The sequence below is a fragment of the Triplophysa dalaica genome, chromosome 18 (assembly GCF_015846415.1).
Source record: "Triplophysa dalaica isolate WHDGS20190420 chromosome 18, ASM1584641v1, whole genome shotgun sequence".
In the NCBI taxonomy this organism is placed as follows: domain Eukaryota; kingdom Metazoa; phylum Chordata; class Actinopteri; order Cypriniformes; family Nemacheilidae; genus Triplophysa; species Triplophysa dalaica.
The window spans coordinates 7,792,969-7,820,515 of NC_079559.1; the positions used below are offsets into that span (position 1 = coordinate 7,792,969).

At 39.4% G+C, this 27,547-nt stretch overlaps 1 protein-coding gene across 4 annotated transcripts in view; it reads right to left on the reverse strand.

Moving 5' to 3' along the window:
- Positions 1-357: 357 nt before the first annotated feature.
- Positions 358-27,547, reverse strand: part of LOC130407246 (nephrocystin-4-like) — a 121,272-nt gene continuing 94,082 nt past the window's right edge. For 3 of the 4 annotated variants that reach the window (XM_056730007.1, XM_056730005.1, XM_056730006.1), the window contains 14 exons: positions 24,476-24,636; positions 22,884-23,052; positions 18,260-18,391; positions 15,876-16,090; positions 15,111-15,337; positions 11,777-11,957; positions 11,107-11,190; positions 8,432-8,591; positions 8,228-8,292; positions 7,561-7,646; positions 6,399-6,570; positions 5,659-5,838; positions 4,760-4,903; positions 358-2,653 (listed from right to left, as the gene is read on the reverse strand). In XM_056730007.1, the coding sequence (XP_056585985.1) occupies positions 2,513-2,653; positions 4,760-4,903; positions 5,659-5,838; positions 6,399-6,570; positions 7,561-7,646; positions 8,228-8,292; positions 8,432-8,591; positions 11,107-11,190; positions 11,777-11,957; positions 15,111-15,337; positions 15,876-16,090; positions 18,260-18,391; positions 22,884-23,052; positions 24,476-24,636 (2,117 nt within the window). In that variant the 3' untranslated portion in view covers positions 358-2,512. The remainder of the gene's footprint in view (positions 2,654-4,759; positions 4,904-5,658; positions 5,839-6,398; positions 6,571-7,560; positions 7,647-8,227; positions 8,293-8,431; positions 8,592-11,106; positions 11,191-11,776; positions 11,958-15,110; positions 15,338-15,875; positions 16,091-18,259; positions 18,392-22,883; positions 23,053-24,475; positions 24,637-27,547) is intronic. The other variant, XR_008904595.1, reaches the window with a different exon arrangement.

Sequence of the window (27,547 nt, forward strand, 5' to 3'; positions counted from 1 at the left end):
CTGTGCTCTGATTTGGCTGTACCGCGCCTCTCTTCATAAAATCGCGGCTTGATTTACAAAGACAACGATGTCATCGTCCATCACAAAGTTTCACTGTAGTCCAATATTCACCAATTTGGTAGACATCACCCAACCCTACTCGAAGTACCTGTAGAACTTCCGATGAGTGCTGTGCACGTCCGGCTGGCCTAGAACATGGGCGGGTATAGGCAACGTTGGGAGCGTGTATGGAAACAATAATGTTTGAGGCTCACGACATGACATTTCCATGAACAGACCTCTTATTATTCATCCATGCCTAGGTAAATACAGTTCCCATTCTATGGCCCCCCTCAAATCAAAATAGTTGGCCGATCTGCAAATCTACACAAGTCCAATGAAACCCAGAGTGGGAGAGACAACACATGTCACAGAAAAGACAGTTATTTGGACACATGCACAAAAACACACAATCAAGTATATGGTTTCCAGGCATTCTTTTTTATTGCTTTTATATCGTCTCTCTCTCTTCTGTCACGGTGAGGGGTGCCCTCTACAGGTCGGTCACGATCATGAGGATAATGAGAAGAAGCCGATGACGGGTGGAAATGGATGCGCGTTACAAACACGCTCCATATGTTCCCTCTGATCTGCTCATTAAGACACCACTGAGTTAACTGCTGCCGAGATCCTCTATTCTCTAGCAGAGCTTCAGACTGAGCGAGTTTTATCCAACACACTACTAGAGAGCTGCTCCTTTTAACCCTCGTCTTAACACCTCTTCATCAAACCCTCCCTTCTCTTTCTCTCCTTCGCTCACACGTTCTGCCTCCCTCTGTTCAAATCTTCTCAAACTCGCACTCTCAAATCCTCTCTCATTTTCACCCACCAAAAATACACAATTTCGCACCAGGTCTCGGTATCGACGCACACTAGCTGCCACAGCACTGGTTAAGCTCTCGTGACGCACCTCAGAAGAAGCCGATACATTTTCATTGTGCCTTTGATACCGTTTCCTGCTCTTTCCGGCAGCGCTGAGCATCGTGTCGGCGTCTCTGAAGAGTCTGTGTGAGCGTGTGTGTCAGAGAGGAAGTGATTGTGTGTATGACACAGTTTGAAAAATCTCTACAAACAGCATGTCAACAGACTGTGGACAGCACTGCCCGCTGAGAGAGATGACTTCATAATATCTGAGTGGGAAATCCCACACTTCACCGGCATTACAATTCAGTGGATGTGTTTGAGGTGCAGGGACTTCAGGAAACATTAGAGGTTTTCTGGAGTCCGGATAGTTTGACTTTTATAAAATCTTTTACAGTCTGCGCTCTTTGTAGCGTCTCTGAGCTGGTTAGTTGGTCGATTGTTTGGCTGTTGTCAGACTCTGTCAGCTGTAGCTCTAATAGGAGGAGGGAGATTAGTCCTCTGATGGTAATGGAAACCCTACACAGCTACTCCAAACACAGCGATACATAAAGAATGATAAAGAGAATTATACTCGAAAATCTGAGCATTTTAATGATGCTGCAAAAAAATATGATACAAAATCTGCAAACATTCTTCAAAAGGTAATAATAAGCGATGTTTGGTCATACTTCTTGCTTGAGAACATCTAGAGCTGAAGTCCTGGCCAAGTGGCCATCAGTTCTCCGTGATCCGTCGCAGCAGGGATGCGGCTTTACGATAAACACACATGAAGAGGGGGGATAAGAGCATCGGCTCCATTGAGGATCTCTTCTCTGTCTCAGCCGATAGCAGGGTGGCTTTACTCCAACACACGTGAGAAACACGTCTCTCTGCTTAGACGAACTGTCTGATAGGGTTATTCGAGAGGTCTAGTTGTTTGTTAGAAGTATGTTTAGTCTGTATTTTTATATGTGATAATGCAATGAAGTAAAAAATGGACAACACAATTAAAGCATGTGTTGATCTTAGTTGTTGCTTTTGCTTTGCACTTACTAATACATTTTTTACTTAATGTTATAAGTAAAAATTAGTTAATGCAGAAACTGATGTGAGCACATTTAACGTGAACCAAAATCAATAAATAACGTAGGTTTCATTGGTTGTTCATAATAGCTTATGAATTATATAACGTGTTTAAAGGGATAGTTCACCCATAAATGAAGATTCACACTCATCATTTCAAACTTGTATGACTTCATATTTTCTTCCAAACATAAAAGAACATTTTTGAAGAAAGTTACTAAACAGAAACCATTTTTGGTCCACATTCACTTTTATTATACAGACACAAAACCAATGCAAGACAATGGTGACCAATGCTTTCTGTTAATAACATTCTTCAAAATATCTTTTGCGTTCTGCTGAAGAAAGAAAGCCAAACAGGTTTAAATAACACAAGGGTGAGTAAATGATGAAAGAATTTTCATTCTGGGGTGAACTATCCCTTTAAGCATTCAAGGTTTGTATGTGATGGGCAAAGGAATAAATATAGTATAAGTGCAGTGCGTGTGTGTTTGAGAGTGTTTTGGACTGGAAAAGAGTTTGTGTTTGTACAGTAGTGGAGTAAATGTTATTTGTACTGGACTCTAACGCAGTACGTGTCCTCGTTCTTATCCTGTTGGTCATTGATGAAGATGAGAATCTCTTCTGTACCGGGATTCTGAGTTGGAGCGAAGCGAAGACCGATGGTGTAGATCTCCCCTCCTCTGATCTACAACACACACATTAAACACTGGAATTAAAATGCAATGTACATGTCAGAGGCACCGCTGTCATGAAAATTAGTATGTGTAATGTAAATCTCACTTCAAAGACATGCAGATGATATGGCTCAGAATAAACTAAATCTGGAGAAAGATGGTTTTAGCGGCAACAACAAACGTTATGTGTGCTCAAACTTAACTTCCGGGGCCAGTTGCATAAACATAGCCGCTGAGTTAAGATTGTGTCTTAACAACGATTCTAACAGGCTAGCAGTTAGGACAAATCTGTTTTACTTTTCAGATTTCAATTAGACCAATCTACCTTTGTATGCAACTGACTTGAAGAAGAAGAATCTATAACTGTTGAGTAGTTTTAATACAATTAATATACAATAAAATATGAATTTAAATTAATATTAAAACAGATTAAATCTAAAAATATATTGTTATATTATAGCCAATCACAGACAGGAAGTTAACTTCGGGCCATTTATGCTGGACCTTTATTGGTGTTTTTTATTTATTTAATATTTAATCCCTTTAAAAACGTTTTTAAATAAGAATTTAGTTCTTTCACATGAAATAAATTAATATGTTGGCACAAACACCTTTAGATTAAAAGATTTTTAAGATGAAAATTAAAATGTTGTTTTTGTTTGTTATTATAATTTTAGTGCCTTTAGTGTATTTCTAAAAAAAAACATTTCCACTTTTCAAGTTTTTCCAATAATTGTAGGCCAATATTTTATTTTATTTCATTAAACAGAAACCTTATCAAAGTTTAAATTTTATTAAACTTAAAAACCCTGTTAAAGATCATAAGAAATATTATTTTGAAATTTGACTGGTAGTGGACATTCTGAAGATTGTTTTGCTATATTCCAAACACCATCTATCCCTTTCGTTCCAAATAATTGTGTTTCCACAACAATATATTCATTCCTCAATATAAATGCATTCCTGAATAAATGCTACAGAGTTACACAGAAACTGGTTGCATTCCTGTATACAGAGAAGTAAATTAGAGAAAATACGCTCTGTTTGTCTTTATACATAATCTAATGGCTGACTAAGACATATAAAGCACAGTTGAGGATTTAGTTCGTAATCTCTTAAAAAGCACGGACATATCGATTCTTCCTTTGCTTTTTGGCTCTGTGCCTATTTTACGATGACACAGTTGTTATTTCTCCCAGGGAGAAAAACAACATCTACAGTATACACATTCTTCAAAAATATAGAGCTCGTAAATCCAGCTCGAGAGAAGATAATTGAAGCAGTGTTGACTAGCGAGAGAATAGAACAGGCCATTTCCTTTCTTTATGAGCTTCACCGTTTTTATTTGACTCTGAGGATTCATTAATCCGTTGTGTTCAATACTGTCAGTTGCATATTTCACTTTGTTCGGGTATTTATTGCCCAGATATGGGGTGTAAGCCATCATGCGAGACTCCGTAAACTACACAGCGATCAATGAGACCACTGAATGATGAAATTAACATTCTACCCCCTCCTGTTTTACACAGTTTCAGTGCAAAAACGATGATCGGGGAAAATGACACCGCGACCCCCGCAGCCATCGAGATATATCTGAGATCTTCTGTCCTTGCGGCTGACTAACTAGTGTGCCATTGTCTGTCTGGAGTAACACGCAACGCTTTCATATCGACCTACTGATCAATTAACAGCTTTTAATCGAAGTCTAATGTAGAACTACAAGCATCATTCTCAAATCCGAAGGTGACAGATATTGACATTTCCAGCCCAATTGTGAGAATCTCCCTTTGTCCATTTTTTGGACCGTAGCTTTCCTCGGGGGACGAGCATTCCAAAAGGCCAAACACAAAGCGACGGCTCCAATATACAGAGAACTTCACATACTGTGAAATATATCTGAGAATGACGGTTTAGACAGAGTAATTGATTCTTAGAAAGAGACATGTCATGATTTTTCTCCCCTGGGCTCCAGACACCTTTTTGGTGGATGTGGCTTTTCAAAATGTGGTTTCTGTCAATGTTCAACAACAAATGTCTAGGAAATGATATACTTTTTATAAAGCAGCAGTTGCGAGCTGTTGTTTAATAGATCCAGGATAATGTCTGCACTATCTTACCTGAAACTGTTCCTCTTTAAACATAAGAAGGTCCGGGTGGTCTGTGCTCAGCTTGAATACTCTGGGGCTAGAGTACGGGTTGGTGAAACTTATTTTCTTATTGCTGCCCTTTCCTCCATCAACAGGGACTTTGATTTCAAACGCCTGCGAAGATGAAACCACACATACAGACGCATTAAATAACTCAAATAAAAATGTCTGTTTAAATCACGGGCGTTGACTTTAACTGCCATTTCATCTGTCAGAATGGTGAAATTTAAAGCCTCATTCAGCTCTTGCCATTTCTACTAAAAATCAACATAAGCTGAGAAAAAAATGTCACTGTGGATTGTGTTTTCGAGCCAGAATGAACCGTCTAATCACTTCTAATAGTTTAACTGCTCTATTGGCCAGTAAGGTCACTCAATATTGGCATCCAATAGAAACAACTCTCAAAAGAGGCCTTTTAAAGGGAAAATAAAGGACACAATAAAAGTAATCATGGTCTTTTCATAGCCCTTATATATGGACTAATAAATATAGAAGAAAATGTTATTACTTAACCTTTGAGCGCATGGTCGTTTAAATTCAAACCTTTATATGCTACTGTATTGTTAAAGAGATCTAACGGCGATACCCTTTCACTTCTATAGTATGGACACAAAGTCAATGCAAGTCAATGTGTACCGCTGTTGTTTGGTCACCAGCGTTCTTTAAAATATCTAATTTTGTGTTTTGCAGAATAAAGAAAGTCATAAAGGTTTGAACGGGCAATAGTGTGAGTAAATGATGACAAAACTTTCATTTTGGGCGAATTATCTCTTTAAAATTGAATTTCTATGGGAGAAACGCCTTCGATTTTTGTTAAGGTAAAGTAATGTTAATCATTTTCTGCATTTGTGTATTATCCACTTTCTCACCTTTGCGATCACAGGTTGCCTGCATGTAATACACAGCAGCCAGGAGCCGACAAGCTGCCGTGTGTCCACGTCAACCACGTTGAGGTAAAAGAAACGACTCCCAGGGCGCAGGGCCCTCACGCCCACACGGACGTCCTGCACACCCTGACCAGGCAGAGCAAAAACTTCCCCTGGATCAACCTGCAGCAGACCGACAGAGAAGTTCCACATTCATAGATAGTCAGACAACGAAGAAAATTAAGATACATGACTTCCAATTCGGCAAAACCTCATAAGGAACCACAAAGCTGCACCTGTAACTAATTTCGTGTCTTGTCGGAATCTGCAGTCCAATATTAGCACATGGACTATTAAACCTATAGATAGAACGCATTAGCTCAGTTGAGCTTCTGCTATGTTTGCTCTGCTTGCATATTTAGAAAAAAGGAAAATTTTGAGATTTACGACGGTCATATAATCTACACATTTAGCAATTTTCTTTTTCAGAAGGGATTCACATTAAAGTCCTACTTTGTTTGCTGAGGTGTGCTAAACATGTGAAGATTACAAGTCTGCTTTAACCAAAAGGGCTTATTTTTACTTTATTTTTACAAACAGTATTGAAAATGATGACTCCACACTGTAAATGATTAATTCAAACGTTTATCATACTCCCCTCAAAGCACAAAAAGGGCCACGAAAGCCCACATCAGCGCTCCCACCCCTGATCTATGTGTATTCTTTTGACCATGCATTCGTACCTGAAGCTCCAGGGAATGCGACGTATAACACTTGACCCTCCGGATGGCTTGCGTGCCATGCAAAACCAGCGAATGCCAGTCGAGAGTGCCACACACACAGTTTAGGTCCATCCTTTGCAGGTAATGCACGTATACCTGCCATATCTGCGCAGGGGAGGCCAGCCAGGGGTCACTGCCACAGAGAGATTGACACAGAGGCATGTGAACACGCCCCTCACACACACAAAAGACACATTTGCCTTTTTATACAATGACACAATGGCAGGACAGGCCTCACTTCCCCGGAGAGAGCGAGAGAAATATCTCAAATCTTCAAAGGAAAAATGTTCATAGAACCACAAATGTCAGTTTTTAAATTCACCCGTTCACCTTTTTCTCAAGTGCATCTCACATGCCGGCAGGCGGTTACATTCCCTGCTGGAAGTTTGGAAATGTCGTTTTTTATTATTCTGCCTTTTGGGGTCCAGGTTTGGACTGTATTAATAAATGAACGGCTTTTAACCCTGCCAGAGGGGGTTCGGCTCAAGGGACAAAGTTTGGAGAATGTTTGTGTCGTCCTTGGATGTTCAGGAGTCCTTAACAGCAGCTGTTGTTGGAACAGCTGATTTCCTGTTTTTTGTAATTGCTTAGAAAGTGGATTGGTTTTGGTTGATGACACAGTGATGATCTGTCGACCAATGACAGACAGGGGAGGGTTCAAGAAAGTTGAATGAAAGGATTTTTTTGGCAGCTTGGGTGACACTAGAAGTACTTTGATAAGAGCACAAGCAATGCGTGGGAACTGTCTGCTTTTAATTGTTGCTGTAGGATCACTGGTTTTAGTTCCAGAGGGAAATGTACGATCCGCAGGTTGTGAAATTGGGTTTTTATTCATGTTCACTGATTATGAACTCAGAGATGTTTCAGATTTTGATGAATAAATGAATATTATGATTTGGTGCAATCAACAGTAAATGAGACATCCTGATTAAGCAAATGTCATTAATCACACATGAAGGGATTAATCAGGGACCTGGCTTTCACACACACATGCACACACACACACACACACACACGTCTTGGTGCAGCTGGAACAGTAAATTTACACAGTCCCAGGTTCTCACTGTCTTAGAAAGTAGAGTAAATATTTTGAATAAAAAAAGGTCAAAAAACTTTTACGTACGTGAAAATAGTGATGAAGAATTTCCTAATTTGTGGACTTGGACAACCAGGTACTTTCAGAAATACGTCTTGCGGTTCTCCTGGAGTCTAAAGTTTTAAAGGTTTTAAAAGCAAGAGCATGAAAACTGACAAAAATCAAAATGAATACATTCAGCAAGGCTAAAACCCTTTGCTTTAATGAATAATAATTAAACTATTTATTTTGACTGACTACTGATTAAAAATGAACAGCTAGGCCGATAAATGAAGATACAAAGCAGAAATAACAATAAAAATTGGCCTGACCATAAATCAGCTCAAGACACTATTTAAAGGAACAGTTCACCCAAAAATGAAAATTCTGTAATAATTTACTCACCCTCTTGTTTTTAAAACCTGTATGAATTTCTGTCTTCCGCAGAACAGAAAAATATATATTTTGAAGAATGTTGTTTAATGGTACCCATTGACCTGCATTGGTAATAAACGTGAATAAGTGCCGGCATTGTTCGGTTACTAAATATCTTCTTTTGTGTTCTTCAGAAGACAGAAAGTCATTCTGGTTTGAAATGACAAGAGGGTGAGTAAATGATGACAGAATTTTTATTTTTGGGTGAACTTTCCCTTTAATAACCCATCTTCAATCTGATTGGCTGGTTGATGTTATTGGTAACTCCCGCTTGTCTTACCAAGGTGGTGGTGTGGCAGACGACATTGGGGTCGCTGCAGCGCACATGAAGGGTGGCGGAACCATCTGTGAGCAAGAACAAAAGGAGACAGAGAACAAATGAGGTCTTCAGTTCAGTACTAATAGCAGACATGGAGGTATCCTTGTGTGTGTGTGTGTGTCTGTGTGGGTGTGTAGGAGCCAAGATGTTTGTAATGAGCAGCACCTGCTGTGCTGTCCCAGGCCGCAGGCAGGCGGATGGCTTTCTTCAGGAAGGTGAGTTCAGGCTGGTAGAAACGAAAGGTCTGGTCCACCACATGTGGCGTTGGTTCAACATTCACCTGGCAGATCGCCAGAGGCTTTCCATCCTCCCCACGGAAATGAACCTTTAAAAAAAGTAAAGTTCAGTCCACACAACAGAATTTACACTACATAAACACTGAAGTAAACAACTGAAAGGCTTCCTGCACGTTACAAACCTCAAAAGAACTAACCGGAGCTTCCAAAAAAAATCAATCGATTTAGTAAAAAATTTAAAGAGCGTTCTGGGTTCAAAGCAAGCTGAGAGTTATTGACCGCATCTCTGGTGTGCTGTCGATTATCACAAACAATTATCATGACTTTTAGTCTGCAGAAAGAACCCAAACATTTTTGTTCTAGGAGACTTAAATAATAATAATATAATACTTGTGCATCTTTGATTTATAAAGTCCCTGCTGTATTTTTGTATTTAAGATGTCGATCCGAAGCTCAGAAAATGTCTCGACTAGCTTCACCTCAACGCTACAGTTTACCAGTGAACATTGTGGCTTTCACATCCACCAGTTAACACAGAACTTAACCATGCTGGTTTTACAGGAGGGGCGGTAGACAACTACCAATACCTGACAATCCTATGTGAGATCAGTCACATCTCAATGAACTGCACTGACAGCATATACTGTGATATGAAGTAAAGTGAGTCATCTGCAGTCCGAGTGCACAACCTCCCTCGCGTGAGAGATACAGTTGAGCTGGCTGTCAGATTTACAGCCCAAGACAGTCCATTGACACTTCTCCGGAGGTGATGTCAGCTGACGCGCAGCAATGCTTGACCTCAGCCGGCCGTAAAATGATACGGGAGTTGTGTGTGTGCACGTTTGTGTCAGGCGTCAGTATCTCTCCACCGCATATGGCAGCAATAGCAGCATAATGACCCAGGATGCCATAGAACAGCACATGACCACACACATATACACCCAAACATTCATTTGTTTTGCTATATTAGTGAGGTCATTTCATAGACTTCTATTATATACAGCATCGTATTATTTATAAAATGAGTAAGAAGGATGACAAGGCCCCTAACCATACAGTACCTCCTAAACCTCACAGTAAAGCAAAACACTCATGCTGGTCAGGATAACAAAACACAAGTTTTCAGTTTCCATAAAAATGTACAAATTAAATGAAAAATTTTCGCATATAAAGATTTTGGAATTGAACAAACTTTATTTAAGTAGCAAATTTTACTATTTTTGTAACGGTTCAGTCAAATTTAGTTGAATTCAGGGGGGCTGGGGGATCCAGGACCCACATAAGGGGTTAAGAAAATAGATTAAGGGAGTCATTAAGATTTTTTTATTTGTGCAGATAACTCACAGTAAATATTGTGAAAAAAATTATTTATGACAATTAAGTCATTTTTAGGTGAATATTTTTGTCTTTTCAAAAACTGTAGTTCTTGATAGGTTTACTGTTTGTTTAGCATATCTTTAAAAGTAGCTTGGGCAAAAAAAAGAATGCAAAAAATTCCCACTTGGTCTCAGAAATTGAAAGTTTTATGCCTATTTTGGGTGGGGTAAAACCTGTCTCTGTCAGGGTCCTGTCCTTCCTGTTCTGAGTTTTCGTGCCTTGGGGACAGGGCCATGACAATATCATGTCTTGTGTGTGTGTGTTTCGTATTGTGTGGAGACACGTGGCGGTTTGTTTTGACATTTCACCTGCTTGTCCTCCTGTCTTCCGTGTAGCTCCGCCCCCTTGTTTCTCCGTCCCATTAGTGTTTCATCTCCCTCACCTGTCTGTTCTTCTTCCCGCCGTTCTCCCTCAATGTTAAGTCTTGTCACCAGTCCTTCACCGTCCCTGTATTATTATCCCTCATCAATTATTCCCTTTATATAGTCCTGTTCTTTCCCCATTCCTTGTCGGTTCATTTCACATGTTATACTCTTCCTGTTTACCGTATCCAGTGTGTTTCCTCCCTGTGAGTTGAACTGAGGATTTTGTGTTTTGGATTACCCTTGTTCCCTTCGTGTTTGGACTATTATTTATTATTATTACCTCGTACCTTGTTTGTTTTCCCATTGTGGAAGTTTTAGTTTTTATTCATGTTCATGAGTACCGTTTTCCCCATCGAGGGTGTTTGTTTTCTTGTTTATATTAAAGTCTCTTGTGTTTAACCCTTCACGTGTCTGCACTTGGGTTCTGTCCTCCGTCCCTAACACTCTCCCTATTTCTCTGTGTGTACTCTATTTATCCAACACTACTGGTGGGTTGAGTTTGTGTACTAAATAGCCTCTGCTATATATAGACATCCCAATAATATATTGAGAATTGTTCGACATTTCTATAAAAGAAAATACGTTTTAAAAAAATGTAGTCCCGCCCCAATAAAACGTGACTCAATTTGAGCACTGGTTTTAGTTCCTATTCCCTGGTCCTGTACATAATGAAAGATTAAATAATAAAATCATATTTTTTGTGTGAACTAACCCTTCCAAAGATATAACAAACAATAAAGGTTATGGTATCATCACAAACATCTGATTGTTCTTGACCAAGTGATTTTTTCACTCATAAGATTGTGAGTGAGGTGTGGGTTCCTGTGAAAAAGCTCAGCGGTGCAGCAAACACACTCCTTACCTTGATGGATTTCGCTTGAATGGTGTTGGACATATGTTTCTTAGCCATCTGTTGACTTCTTGAAATCTTTAAGCCTTTTGTATCCTGCAATATTAAAGGGCAGTCAATTATATACACCGCCACATTCGGTGAGGCAGAAAACAATCACAATAAGATAATGTCATTAAACGATGAGAAAACATTGTTTGGACAGGTCTGTTTACAACGTCTGGATGAAACTGTCTTTAATCTGTTTCATTATTGCTGAGGCTTGGAGTAATTTAAAACGGCCTCTTTCACTCCGGGTGCATCTGTATCACTACACACTATAAAAAACAAAATCCAATTAAACCGGAAACATGCAAACTAATCCAAGTCTCATCATTGAAGAGGGAAATGAGGAACCGAATGCAGTTTTTCACCGATGACACATTGTTCATGGTTGAATTGAACTACAGTGCAGAACATAAGGACAATTAAATATTCAAAAAAAAAATCTTGTTGTTTTCCGGGATCAGCGGATCAACAAACAGCTTTGGGACCTCAATGAGAGGCTGTGAAAAGTCAACTTTGTGTCCCAATTCACCTAAACTATCCGATAAATGTATGGTGATAGGAAAGTACACAAGAAGTTTAAATGTAAAGGATAGTAAACCTGATTTGGGATGGAAATTGTAACACAAAGATTTACCTGAGAAGGGAGGGCGTGCCCACATAGGAAGGTTTGGTACTTAAATGGGATATGGACGTTTTCATTGGGTCGCAGGTAAACCCGTGGTGTGCTCTCCTGGTGAAACATCTCCTGCTCTAGAGGTGTCAGCGTCAACGTCATCTCCTTAAAATATCTCCATTCCTCACTGTTCACGATTACACTGAGGTACAAAGAGAAAGAGGCAGAAAAGTGGTGAGAGATGGAGAGAAATACAAAGAACAGCTTGAGGACCTTTCTTTGGCTTGCCAGCAGGATTTTATTGGCACAGAAAAGAGAGTACTTGAGTATGCATGATACAGTTGAACATAAGCTCTCACAGAAATAAAACTCCAGGGAGGGTACAGTTTAAAGATAACACACTCTGGGTGTGAAATATGACTTTCTGTTTCATAGAAAAGTATTTCATGCACAAACATATGAAGGAAAATGGCATTTAAAACATCAAAGGCACACCTCCGGGCCAGGAAAGGGATTGTTTTTTATAAATAAAAAAGACATGAAAAAGAGTTTTGAGGTGTATAAACTCCTTCGTACACAGTGTGGTGGATGTGAAACCAAGCCTCGGAAAATTCAATCACATTCTTTCCTAAATAACAGAGCAGGGAAGGAGCTCTGTGCGGTGAAATGTTATCTGGCAGAATATTTCTTCATCATAAGAGAAACCAGGCCGATACAGATCCTCTCCAAATACAGCCTCAGTGATCAGAGAATAGCCGGAGGAAAAAGGAAGAAAAAACAAACATGGCTTTCAAAAGAGAGGAGAGTCTGTGCTCAATGCGATACTGTTGAGGCGGAGGCACACTGTCTTTCTCACTGGGACAGATGTAAAAAAAATCTTATAAAAGTTCAGGAAAGTTATAGCATATTTAGACCATTTTTTCACCTTTTAAAAAATGTGTTAATATAATATGTTAAATTATATTATATTATATTATATTATATTATATTATATTATATTATATTATATTATATTATATTATATTATATTATATTATATTATATTATATTATATTATATTATATTATATCATATTATATTATATTATATTATAATAATTATTAATAATACAAATGTATTATAAAATATAATATAATGCAGTATTACTCCATATAAAATGAACAGAAAATAAAATATTAAAAATAATTCCTAGTTTGGCCTTAGGAGGTTAAATGCCCCCTTTTCTCTGCGCATTTGATGGAAAAGAAAATGAAATTTCAGGCTGAGGTAAATCTAAAAAAAACGCTTCAGAAGGAGAACAAATCGTGCGCTACAGGACCTGACCTATGAGAATGAAATGAATTAGACAGAGGGAGTGAAAGCAGTTTGGTCAAAGCTGGAATATCCTTTAACCTGCAGCTGCCTCAGTTCAGCTTGTCTGTATATAATGTGTGGCAACAGGTGAGAAATCTCTTCAGTGAAAAGAGAGAGAGAGAGAGAGAGAGATGGAGAAGGTGACTTTATAAGGCTGACTTTGTGGCATACATCAGCAATACAAACACAGCCGTGACATCTGCGGCTTCAGAAGCTTCAGTTCAATACAAACATACAAATGCAAACTCAAGATCTCAGGTATTTGTTTCTCTGGCATAGCTGCATACACAACACAATACTCTGCACACACACACAGCTTCTGGCTCAGGGTGAGCAGTTAGCTCCATGCCGGATCTTCAAGTGCTTTGGTTTTATGAAACGATGAAACAAAACGCAAGCTGAGAAGACAATGACTATGTAAACATACTTCACAGTGAGACACAGCAGTGAATATTCATCTTCCGAGGGGTACGAACAGCTAGATGCCCTAAAACAAGGTGCGCGTGTGTGTCTGGAATTTGGGCAACTACTCTCTTCTCTAATTAAAGGTTGAGGGAATGCAGGGGGGTGTTAATAGCGGAATTTATTTTACTCCGCCTTGCTCAACCTTTCACAGCTTTTGTGTCTTTGTTTTAAAATACCGAGTTGTACATTTAGAGCTTCAACCTTAATGAGGATGAAATCCAGACGGGGATGGATATTTAACATTACGCCGCAATTAGTCGCATCCCCAGACGGCACGCCTACGAACCGCCCGCAATCCATTATGCATTTTGCATTTTATAGTGTGTTTTGTGTAAAGTCGTGCGACACCATTGTTCTTTATTTGTGGTATATGTCATATCTGGTAGCCCCATTTATTGATTGACGTGTCAGTCAGATTGCATTATTGTATTGTATTATGTAAGTGTGAGATTCTTGGTCAGTTGAAAAGCATCAGACCTTTGGTGAAGTAAAAGATCAGTATACGCCACAAAACATTGCAATTATAATAAGCTTGAACAGGGAAATTGATTATTTATTCAGCGTTGTGTTTCTAGCTCAACGGGAGGCTATTGGCCCATGAAACATCCCGCTGAGGAAAACTCATTTGCTCATATGTCAGACATGGCTGTTAACATTTGACCTACACTTTCATCTACACATTTCCAGTGTATCATTTTTGAATTTTGTCCTTTATAGAGTACAGTCTTGGCCAAGTTAGTATTTTTGTCCATAAAAGGGGTTTTAAGCCAGTAATTTAAATCTTTTGCTAAATTGTGTTGGAAGGAAATATTAATTTACATTTCCAAACATTCATTTTGCAATTATTTGTAATATTCAAGTAAGACTTTGGTATGCACAAGGAGTTTGACAACAGCCGGTGCTACACACAGAGATCTGGTCTCACCATCATCGTGTCTATTATTTAATAAAAAAGGGAAAAAAACGGAGACTGACTAAGGGCGTGTTCACATTTGGAGTCTTTTTGACAAGAAAAAGGAACTTCCTCGATGTTCTAGTTGTTATGGAAACGACAGGTCTCTCTTCTCACTTGAGATTTTTTTCTACAGAAAAGCACAACTTTTTTAAACTTCAAAAGATGCTCTGAGCTGCAGAAAAAGACGCTGGCGGTGGCGTTTAAAAAAGCACTTTTTTGAAAACACAGTTTTCTCCATAGGATATAATGTAGAACAGACACTGGCAGCTTCAAGAAAGAAGCCAAATGTGAACATAGCCTGAATCCAGAATCATAGAAGAAACTTACCTTATCACAGTACTGTATATCATTTAAGTCTGTTTCACAAGAGTATGTAAGTTTGTAAAAGCACAGTGATACGACTTTAAACGGAACTAACCGAGATTGAATCAATTTGATAGATTCTTGGATTTTTTCACAGAGATCAAGTTAAAGCTTGTGTTTATTTAGTAATTCAGCCTTTAGTAGTGCAAATGCAACAAGTGGGTTCTGCAAGGATCTAAAACGGTTCGGTGCTTGTCAAACTTAGGTATTATATCTCACCTGAGTTCTGGATCGTCACACTCAATAGTTACTGTCTGAGGAACGTTCAATGGATTATTCAGCTCAAATTCGAAGAACTCAGCTGTTCCCAGTGTGGCGTAAAGAGTGTGTTTGGTGGTAATGGCTTGGCAGAGCATATTGGTGATCTCCTGTGCTTTACAGCGCTGACGATAGGCTTCTATCACGTGTAGATCACGATTATGTTGCAGACGCTCTGTTCTGTGCCTCTGAGAGAGAAAAACAAGAAATACACTGCAGTGAGGATTTTTTGTTATACTCCATAACAAAATCCAATCCTAAATTTAGAATAATATGCAGAATTTATTGATGGATTGTGATTTTTGTGTGAAAAATGTACATAAAGGTTGTGCACATTAACAGTGAATCTTTAATCTCTGTATAAAATCAGTCTAACATGCTTCACAAAACATGTATTGATGTAACTCACATGCTGAATCTACGTCAGAAAGAGAGCTAAACTAATAAAACTGATATTTTTGCAAGCTTGGCAAGACTGTGTCCAGCTGCAGTGAGAAAGTAAGAGTTGGATTTCATCATTCTCACGTGGGAGGAACTGGTGAATAATGCAGCTTAGTTTCAGCTGCTTCCTGTTTGGAGCTTAAATGAAGCTTGTGTTTTAATATCGACTCGGGAAAGAATGGATCTCACGGCGCACAGCGGTAGAAAACAGCAGTCAGCTCGAGCCGAGACAGACAGCTTTTCAATCCCGCTCGATAAGACTCTCACTCTCTCCTTCTTTCTCACCGTGAGGTTTGAATTATCCTGAAAAGGAGGCGGGACCCCCTGCTCCTCGTGTTGACGGACAGCTGCCATTCTATCCATCTTCCTCTGGCGCACTTCCTCCGTTTCGCCCTGCTTGTGGACTATGGCTCCGCCCACTTCCCTCATGGTGCTGTGGAGCAGTCTGGCCAGCTCGCTGTCGATTTCTGGCAAGCGGCGCGCTCGCCTGGCATTGTTTGCTGCAAGGCACACATATACACATGCGTAAGCAACATCTTTCGTCCCACAAGACCCCCGGGCTCTCCTTTTTCCCATCCTCTGGGGCCACTTTTCGCCATCCATTTGGCCTGGTATTTATCTTTGTCTTTTTCAGTTATCCCTCCCACCCAATGAGACCCGCTTTCACATGTACCTGCTCCGAGATCCACGCTTCAATGCGATTCAACATAACAACTAACATAATCCTGTGATTTAATGCCAACGAAAACAGAACGAAGCAGGATCAAAAGATGTTTTTTCCTCAACCTAAATTCCCACTGTGCGCACTGGGAGAGCCTCAGAGTGATGAATAAGAGCATGTTGAAACACTCACTTTATCTCACTCTCATCAGCCTGACATGCACATACCCCTCCAGTAAATGCCCACTCGTGGCCCAAAGACACGTGGGAGGCACTGTGTTATTTTCACTGGTTGAGTCTCAGCTACAGGACATGACATTATACTGTAATGATGTCTGTCATGGTTGCGGACAGCTTGCTCTTAAGCGGACAGATCAACCCCAATGAATGCCCACACACACGAATATATATATACAAACACATCACAATAATAAAAAAACGTGAGGCAGAAACATACTCAAATATGCAGTTTCTTGAACACACACATGTAGCCTTGCAAGGTCGATTTCACACATCATTGCATCGTTGGTTTTGTGGAAAATTTCCCATCTAAAGATATTTTTTAAGCATTGAATCCGCAGACACAAAAATATACAGAGTTTACACATTTGCTCTAGTTTTAGTTAAGTTTGCAGGAATTACTTATGCATTTGCATTAAGTCTGGGAAAAAAGGGATATTTCACCTATAATCCACCAAAAAATGGAACTTCTGTCATCATTCACTTACCTCCTTGTCATTTCAAACCTTTATGACTCTCTTCTGCAGAACAAAAAGAAGATTTTTTGAAGACTGTTGGCAACCAAACAATTCACTTCTATTGTATGGACACACATTTAATGCATGTCACTCGATACAGCCTTTGCCGTTCTGCAGAAGAAAGAAAGTCATGCAGGTTTGAAATGACAAGAGGGTAAGTTAATGGAACCCCAAAATTTTTGGGGGTGAACTATTCCTTTAAAGGTCCAGTCTGTAGTTTTTTGGAGAATCTATTGACAGATATGAAATATAATATGCATAACTATGTCTTCAGAGGTCTATAAAGAGCTTACACAATGAATTGTTATGTTTTTTTGCCTTAGAATGAGCTATCTACATACACAGCGGGTCCCCTTGCATATAATTCGCCATGTTCTGTCAGCAGTCATAGTGTTTCGAATAGGGGGGAGGGGAGGAGTGAGCGGTTGGTTGCAATGGTTGCATGTATTAGACACGTGAAATTGCAAAAATTTAAGTGTCGTAAAAAAAGATGTATTTTATCTAGAAGCGGATGCTCACCCAGACCTTCCTGAAACACCTCGTGTAACCACACCCCCACAACTTGACGTCAGCTCGTGGAGTGATTTGACTAAAATTGCCCAAATCTACACCCAAGTAATGTGGGCGGTCTTATAAATCTCATTGTACCGTCGCAGCCTGATGTTCCGAATATTTGAAGAGGCATTACATTTCCGTGCAGTATTCGTCCAATCACTATGCACTAATGACCTGGCCAATCATAGCACCTCACTTTTCAGATTGATGAGCTTTGTAAAATATCAGCGCGTTTCAGAGAGGCGGAGCAAAGAGGAGATACACACATGCACGGTATGTGGAAAATACAGCATTTTTTTACCTTAAATCTTTTATACACATGGTATTACATCTAAAGCAAACAATAATATTCGTTTTAGCCGAGCCAAATTACCCCTTTAATGCCATACACTTACATAAAAGGTAAAAAATATTAGCGGAATTTTTAAGCTTCATCATATACAGCGTATAATCAGAACAATAAAAGCTTTCTTATTATTCAAATTAAGCAATGATGGACTATACAAAATGCAAAATTAAAAAATGGCCACTACAACTAAGGGAACAGATAAGTAAATTCTCATCCAAATCCTCTACGAGAATTACCAGTAAATCTCACATGATGTACTTTTGAGAAATTCTCCAGAACTGCTGAGATTTTGAGTTCTGGGGATATGAAGTCAAGCTCTGGTGCTTTAGAGAGATGATGTGCTGTACCGTTAAGCTTGAGGACCGTAAAAGCCGGGACACTTCCTCCCGCTAAACCCCGAGCGGCATCACTGGGCTGGACCACATGGGAATGTGATGGAGGAAGAGCCAAGGAACTTTTGGAACTTGATACACTGCCACCTGTTGAAAAGAAGAATCCAAGAAATTGAATCGAGCTCAGCGTAAATCACTTTAGGTTGGTCAAATTCAGTACAAATTCATATAGACTACGTATCAACGTAAACAAAAAGCTTTCCAGAGGGTACAGAATCTGACTTCCTGCGAGTTTGAAAATTTCTTCTTTTATTCCAAACAATTTGGCTGATTATGTAAACTAGGTGTTATATTGGCACCAGAAGTTAGTGTCTGATTACCTCTGGCTTTCTCTTTTTTCATTCTTTGTTCACAATACGAGATAATGAGGTGAAGCAACAGTCTACATCAAATGCAGACCTGAAAATAACAGCCAAAGAGTTTGATGGATCATTAGAGACCAGTTTATTTTTAAAACTGGGATTGTTCGTGACCGAAGATTTTACCACATTCATTGAAAGATTGACGCTGTTGATGTATGATGACAGTTCTCTAGCCAGACACAACGTGACAAGTTTGCAGAGACACAACGTGACGCAATCACAGCCAAGCAAAATCTACACTTTTCATTTTCTGCAAATATGAACAATATTTTTGTTTGATATTTTGGAGAAATATTGTTCTGGGCTCACAGTGGGGGAGGGGGGCTAATACAAAATAATGTTAATTGAGTGCAAAATATACTGGAGTCAAATCAAATCAGTACACAATGTGACTAAGTTCATTGACTGGGGGTAAGAAACATTCTGCGGTTAAAATAAAATATGGTCAAAAGTATTCTCCTTGGCCAAGGACCCTTATCTTCTTGTTCCTCTATCTATCTCTGTGATTGCTTTGCATTGAAAGGCAGTGAATTTTCTAAACTGCAGTGTAACCGGTGTTCTCCTGTGGGTTTAATAGCCGGCATCTAGCACCCCATACATTGCACAGGCTTCACCTGTGATTGCTGTAATTACAAGGTCAGACACAAAACGAAGGGGACTGAATGTGTGTGTGTTCTAGGGCAGTGCTTGTGATTGATTAAACTTCAATGAAAACAGCAATAGAGGGATACATTAGTCAACCGTCCACACATTAAACACACACTCTGTTTGTCAATGAGACATCAGCCAATGAGACAAATGTTTCCATTTTATTGAAGAGCATGATGGTCTTCTCTTTCCGCCTCTGCCTCGGGATGCCCATCCCGAGGTAGGAAGAAGTTCCACCGTGTCCAGACGACTGACAGATGCCCATGCCCAATTTGAGATTACGCCAGCTACAGCTGCAGACTGACTGACCATCCCAGCTCCATCTAAGGCAATTCCACAACCAGCCAAGAGAAATATGACCATCAGACCATCCCAGCTCAGACCACTACATCCCCAACCAAGAGCAAAGACGGACTATTTGTCTTATTAATGCTGAAGTTACAATATTTGGTATTAAATGCTAAACTTAAATCACATGTCAGCAGTTTGAGTGCAGCTATGACACGTCAGAGGGGATCTGGCCCTCCCGGTTGAGCCTGGTTTCTCCCGAGGTTTTTTTCTCCATTAATCAATCATTGGAGTTTGGGTTCCTCGCCACAGCAGGGCAGTGTTGGCCTGCTCACCGGGAGACTGCATTCATTCATTTAGTTATTTATTTAGAAATTAGATATTATTTATTAGAATGATCTCACTCGTTGTATAAACACCATGCACTGTGCTGTGTTCTAACTTATCTGTTTTTCCTGTTTGCCCCTGTAAAGCTGCTTTGAAACAATACTCATTGTGAAAAGCGCTATATAAATAAACTTGAATTGAATTGAATTGAATTAATAATCACTCATAATTTGAGTGCTCGGGTTGGATTTTGCAGGAAATGTCTTTTGCGCGACGCTTTTGTGTGATTGCGTCACTTGTGACATTTTTTGGATATGTGCCTCACAGGACATATTTTTGTACTGTTATTTTGATGTAAAATGACAGATTGCAGAGGACACATACTGTAACTCATCAGATTCATCCGAGCAGAAGAGCAGTGCCGTGGAAAGAACTCTGCAAATTTTTTAAACAGAAACGGGCATTTAGAAGAAAAAAGCTATGCGGAAGTTTTGCTGCTTTAACTGCTATAAACAAAATGATTTCATTATTTTTTTTACATTTTATTCAATTTTTTATTTAAATATATTTGCACAAAATAACATTAAGCAAATCTCTGTAATTTGCTCTAAAAGGGCAAGAAATTCACAAACTCACAAAGGTTAAAGTCGACAAATACATATTTATGTATGAGTTCTTATGGCTTTGTAATGTGCAATTCACAAAACATATTGAAAAAGACATTCTTAGTTTTAATTAAAACTTTAGCCATGTGAATGCTCTAATGATCTGTCAGACCCATCCATTCTTTCAGGCTATGGTCATGGTAAATTAATAAGTTCACCCTTTACGGAAAACATTTCCTGCATAACCCATAAGTTCTTCAGTAAGCTGAATCATCAGATTCTCTTACTAATTAATAAATCAGATCTGTAAGTTATATCAAAAAATTAATAAATATCATATCGCATCCTGTGACCTGTATAACCTCACACTGTGTATGAATTAATAAAAGAACGTACAACTATTGGGTGCAGCCAAATATCCCATTTAAATCACATCAGCACAGCACAAAGCAACGGAACAGATGAAGGGCTTTGGTAGGTTGTTCTGAGGAAACACCATTAATATGAGAGAACGAGGATTTCAAAGAGTAAACATCTTACGCCGGAGTCGTTTTATTTGTTTAAAGGTTTTTCTTAGACCATCAAAACCAATTTCTCACTCGAAGCTGCCACAAGCCTCAAAAACTAGCAAAACTTTTCAAAACTAGAGAGTTTCACAGAGTTTGAAAAACTGTCATACACACGCACGCACAACTCAAAACCAATTGTAGAAAATTGTAACACATTGGCAGAGTGAAACTCTCTCTGAAGCGAGTTAAAAATGGCCCCGGGTTTAAAACAGAACCTCTAAAATGTCAAGAGCCTAAAAACTGACACTGGAGGTTTAACCACAAGTTCAGCACTGCAGAGAAAAAATATCCATGTTGTTGGTCCTAACATATTTCAAAACATGAAATCTCATCCAGACTTTAATCGAACTCCTCTGACTTTCTATGTGCTGATTGGGTGCTTCATTATGTAAATATACCCCTTTTTCTTTTCCATAGCAGTCTAGTGCTCTTTTATCTTAGAGGAGGACATGATAGGATTTCCATTAGCATGCACTTTCTCTTATCTCATAAATGAAGCCTTTTTTTCGAGGGGGCAGACAAAAGTGTACACATTGGCCCCTGCTGCAACTGTATACAGTACCATTGTTTCGCTTTTTCTACCATCAAAGCAAAGATAGGGACTCGCTTCGAAATAATTGTCGAGGAAATGCGAATTTCCTTCTTTCTTTTTCGCTTTCTCAATTCCCGTCTCTCTTTTTTCTCTGCTTAAGTCTTTGCCGTGCTTATCAAACTTCTGCAGATGAGCAGCGTGGGGGCCAGAGGCAGGCAGAATTATAAAATCCTAATCTTTTTTCTCTTCCATCTGGCTCTGCGTACGGAGGTGATGGAGCCTGTTGCTTCCGTGCTAAGCTTCTGACAGCCGCGCCGATACACGTGAAATTTAGAGACGATGTTTTAACTTATGGCATTATTATTCCATTAGCGCGGCATTAAGTTACCCCGTTCATTTCTGCGGATTTACTGTTTGTTTAATTATTCACTTGTCTGTTAGTATCGAACGGAAGTTAATTAAAGAGGATTTCGTGTGACAGTTTTTACATGTCACAAGACGCCAATCATCATGAGCCCAATTACTCAGGAGTTTTATTCATTCCTATCGGCGGGACGCGCTTGCCTTTGTACCAGAGCGGAAAGCGACGAATCGGAGAGCATGAGGACATCTGTTTGGGCGCATTAGTTAACACTGCTATGTGGCATCATATTGTGTATTAGCAAAAGCCAATTTAATATATTTACGTGACATTAGCACGTGGATCACACAACCTCTTTGTTCCTATAACCAGTAATTGTCTTTGTTTTGACCTAGCTTGTCCTCTAAGGTGCTTTCAATAGATGAAATCTCTATAAACCTCCGAGAGCGAGTAAACCTCGATCTCTTTCTAATGGTAAAAGCTCATTAGAGAAACAAACAAATGGACGACGCATTAATCCCAGATTGAGATACAGCATTGAGAAGCTTTGAGCTGCGTTGATGTGGATGAGTTAATTGATTCCGTCCGCTGAGTGCGAGATGCAGAAAAAAGCTGATGGCTATCTAGCCGCCCGACTGAGTAATTTCACAGGAAATGCTTGCACTGGACCTCTAAAGTAAAGCTTAAGCAGATAAACAGGAAGACGTACTATGAATAGCTTTGATTCAGGACTGATTTTCACAGCGGATAGCAACTCGATTGCTTAAGGTCACAAAGGATTGATGCTTCACACTCGATCGTGGCGGCTGTGTTGTTTGCTTTTCAATATTTTTTTCGTTGCGTATTCAATGCGTATTACGACATGCAGGTTACCCTAGAACGCTTACCGACGTTGCCAAGCCGCAGATGCAGAATTCCTTTCACGGTGGTGTAGACATTTACGGGTGGAAAGGCCCCGTGCTTGCCGTCACAGCTGGGATCCTGTAGGTACTCGGTGGTGATCACTTCCAGCTCGTGGCACACCTGGACGGCCGCACGGCCCTGCCGGAGCATATGCTGGAAGTAAATGACACAAATATTAGTGGTCTAGAATTTGACGGGGGAATTACAATTCCGCAGTTGAACCTTTTGGTGAAGACTTAAGCTGGCATGAGAATCAGCTGATTCTCTGGTGCTGAGAAGGTTATGATCTGATGAAATTATTCATCTCTTCTAGAACAGGCACCCCGATTGGAAGATTCATCAGAGTATGCGAGTGCATTCGTTTTTATCTACTAATTAAATCTTTGCATTACACCGATTCTGAATTCCAGCCGTGCAGAACAAAAAGAGTTAGCAAACAACAAACAAATAAACAGCAACTAAGACATATGTTACAGGCGTCTGGCAAATGCCACAGTCTGATGAACCTGTGGTTTTGTCTGATGCCTAAATTGACCTTTTGTTATTTCTGAAAAGGTCAGAATCCATGCTAAAGACAAACAGACCAATTACATTGATGCGAATCAACCCATTTCTGGTCTTGTTTTTATTTGAACCTTTATTCAACAGCTGACACTGCACAGAGCTTAAACCACGAGACCCGTGGTGATCTAAGAGACGCAGGTGTCTTGAAGCATCGCATGCATATTTAATCATTTCAACATTACACTCCCATCTGAGCGCTAAATAATAAATAGCTCAGAAAGGCTTCTATGTGCGGGGCAAAAATCTGTCTGACTGCACTGGGCTATTAATGACAGCAGTATTTGTACTTGTGTCAAATGTCTGCCTAGTGGGGTTATTGCTAAGCACTTCAGTCGAGAAAATTTTGGTGGGGGGGTTTGTTGAATAGCTTGTTTTTCTATTGAGACGGGTGTGTTGCGTGCTGTGTTACTGTGTTGAGTCAAAGCACATTTACAGGCCCCACTTCTGTTTAACTCTTTCACCGCCATTGACGAGTTATCTCGTCATTTAAAAAAAAACGGTTCTCGCCAAAGACGAGTTTTTACGGCATACGAACATATGAAGATAGAATAATACGGTCTCTTTTGTTTAAAAGCTGAGACTCTGTTCTTTCATTTGACATATTGTTTGTTCATATATTCTTTACAGAAAACTTACTGTGATCCATTAAAGTTGGGTGAAAATGTTAAATAAACGCTGGCGTAGGCTGTCAACGTTTTTTAAAAAGGCTGCAACGAATGAGTTAATAAACAGAGAAGATGTAAGGTCGTGTCAAGAGCTGAAAGGGGAAAGGTCATGAATGGACAAAGCAAACTGTTAACAGGATTTACAGGATAGGCATGTAAATGCAGTTATTGGTATTTGTGTAGTTTATACAATGTGACTGTCTATTAGTTTTGATATCGAGATATGGGATATTATTGCATTATCAATTTTATTTTTCGTAAATCCAGTGGGATGTTATAGGACAAGCTTCTTTTTGTTTATTTTTTTACTTTGTTATACAAATGTATGTAATGCGGTGATCTTGTACCTTCAGCTCTACGGCGGTTGAGCCAATCAGCAATAATGACTCGCTGTCCCAGACATCAATCTGAAGGGAATGAAGCGCCAGGTATCGCAAGAACCACACCCGCTCACCCGGCTTCAGGAATTGTGGGTCGACTCTGTACTGCAGTTGCAGACCAGGACAACCTGAGGAAGAAGGAAGCCGTAAAATTCCTTGTAAGTAAATACATTAATTACATAACTGAATATTGCTTTAAAGGTAACTAAGAAGTATTATACATTTTTAATGATGGTAAATTTCGGACTTGAACACAAATCTCAGGTGGGTGATGAAACCAATTCTCTGATGAACGCTATCGAGAACTTTATTTAAAAACAAGCAGCTCTAGCTCAGTAGACTGCAGCCATCAAGTGCTTTACTGTATATGGTAAATTTGAACAAAAACACTCCGGAGCTTTCTCCAACTCTCACTCGCTGTCAGTCACGAATATCAGCCTCTTATGTTTTCTGTGTGCTCCCACATGCTTCCAGTCCAAACTGATGACTATAATAAGTATCAAATGCTTTATGTTTTTGCCTGAGGATGGAGAAGATGCTGGAAGAACAGGGATCACTTTATTTGGAGTGGAGCGAATGGGACAGTACCTTCAGGTCTTACCTGGCAACCTCTAAAAACTGTTCTGGCTACGCCGCTGTTTCACACAAATTAAAAATTGTCTCAATCATTTATTGACCCTCACATCACTTAAAACCTCCATATGACTCTTTGTTCTGTGGAACACAAAAGAAGATATTTTAAGAAATGTCTCAGTGGTTTTGTGTCTATACAATGGAAGTCAATGGGGCCAATGTTGTTTAGATACCAACGTTTTTCAAAATATCTTCTAATCATACAGAAGTCATACAGGTTTAAAATGATATGACTGTGAGTAAAAGATTAAAGAATTTTCATTTTGGGGTGAACTATCCCTTTAAACTTGAGATAAAGGTTTAATATATGAAAAGTACCTATGGGGGATGCGGAGATAGATATTTACAGCTGAGTGTCATTAAAGAAGCAGTTGTAAAAGAAGCATTATTATTATTGCTGTTCAGATTGATCTTGTGTAAAAGTAGAGAAGTTAAGGTCTAGGCAGCGATCGTTATGGGGTGAGGGGTAAGGAGAGGAATCCTTTCCAGCTGACTTAGTACAAACAGTCATCCAGGTATTGTAGGATATAAGCTAAAGAAGCAATGACCTGAAAATGAGCATCTCTCCCATCTTACAGATCGATAGTTTGCTGTTGACAGCATCAAACGCCGCCAAAGGATCCAGAATAAACAGTACAGAGTTAAGCAAGGACAGGCTGGCTCATGTGGGGTAAAAGCAGTTTCAGTGGAGAGACTGAAGCCTGATGGATGGGGGTCAGGGAGGTTCGTATCGAAGACTATCGAAATAAACACAAATAAACACAACAAACCCCGAATCCAGTTTCATTCCTGGCAATTGACGCAAGCAAATGGCATTTTTAAGATTAAAGGGAAAAACCTGTCATCCTTTTGCCTCGTGTTATTTCAAAACTGTATGATGTTTATTTAATCATTCAACACAAAGCAGAATTTTGAGGACTGGGAACTTCAGTCACGCCTCACTTTAAACGCATCTTTTTCTCATTTAATGAAAATGAAGGGTGACTGAATATCCCTTATTTTCTGCCAACAGATCTCTTAGTTCCTTAATAGTAAGTAAGGTTGGAAACAATAAGAGTCTGAATAAATAATGCCAATATTAAAAACTATTCTTTCAACTCTAAACTGAACCTTGCTTTACAATGCACTTCTTCATAGAGAGAGAGAGACAGAGAGAAAGCGGACATCTTTAGCTAGACCCAAATTAATTGTGGACTGTAATTTCACACCTGTTAAAATCATTTCAATACTTTCACCAGTCTTTTACGAAGCATGCTGGGAACTGAAAATCCACAGACCGGTTTCATTGATTTAAATAATCTCTACTAATTACTCATTTAAATGCTTGCGCACAATGAAATTAAAGGGGTCATATGACACGGCTAAAACAAATATTATCGTTTCAAAAATTCTGTATTTCCACATACAGTGCATGTTTGTATCTCCTCTTTGCCCCGCCTCTCTGAAACGCACAGATTTTTTACAAAGCTCATCGCTCGGAAAAGCGAGGCGAGCTTGATTGGCCAGTTAACCAGTGAGTAGTGATTGGTCGAAATACTGCAAGCATGTGACGGAAATGTAACGCCTCTTAACATATTTGGAACATCAATTTCAAAAGCAATTGTACTGACCGGTACGCCCACCTTACTTTCGTATACATCTGGCGGTCCTAGTCAGATCATACCACGCACTGACATAGATTTGTGGGGGTGTGGTTACTCGAGGCGTTTTAAACAGGTCTGGGTGAGCATTTGCTTTCAGATAGAATGACTTCTGTTGTTACACTTAAATTGTTGCAGTTTATGTGTATAGTACATGGACGGGTAACTTATAACAGACCAAAGACACAGAAAAACACGTATTCGCGTCCTATGAGCTCTTTAAATGTTAAAATGTTCAATAATTGCACAACAGCAGATGATCCAACAACATCCACATATTCATTCTCCTTCTGCACAATATAATCGTTTAGCCTGTAATCTTTATGGCACCCCGCAGTATGGCTCATTGTCTAGTCAGTTGGGCGAGCGTTTCTAAGGGTTCAGCTCTGAGCACCGTGGCATAATGCTTGGGCACATTATGTGGTTGACTATTCACATGCTCCAGTCAGTGCTATGTATCTTATATTTATGATATTACGTCTGGTAAAAGCAAGAAAGGCTGAAAACAGGCTGTTAAAGTTGATCCTATTTCATCCTGCCGACTCTCTCTCATTATGTGTCTTGTTTCTTCAGTTCTTCTGTTCCACCGCCCTCTCTATTTATCCTGTTCTTCATCCATTCTCCTGTCTTAGAAGGCAAATGAGAGACTGCCTACTCATCATCAAGACATTCTTATGTAATGTTTGTTCTACCTTACTGAAAAAATATGCTGTTTTAACCCACTGTAAAATATGGAAAACAAATGATTATGAATTAACATATGTTG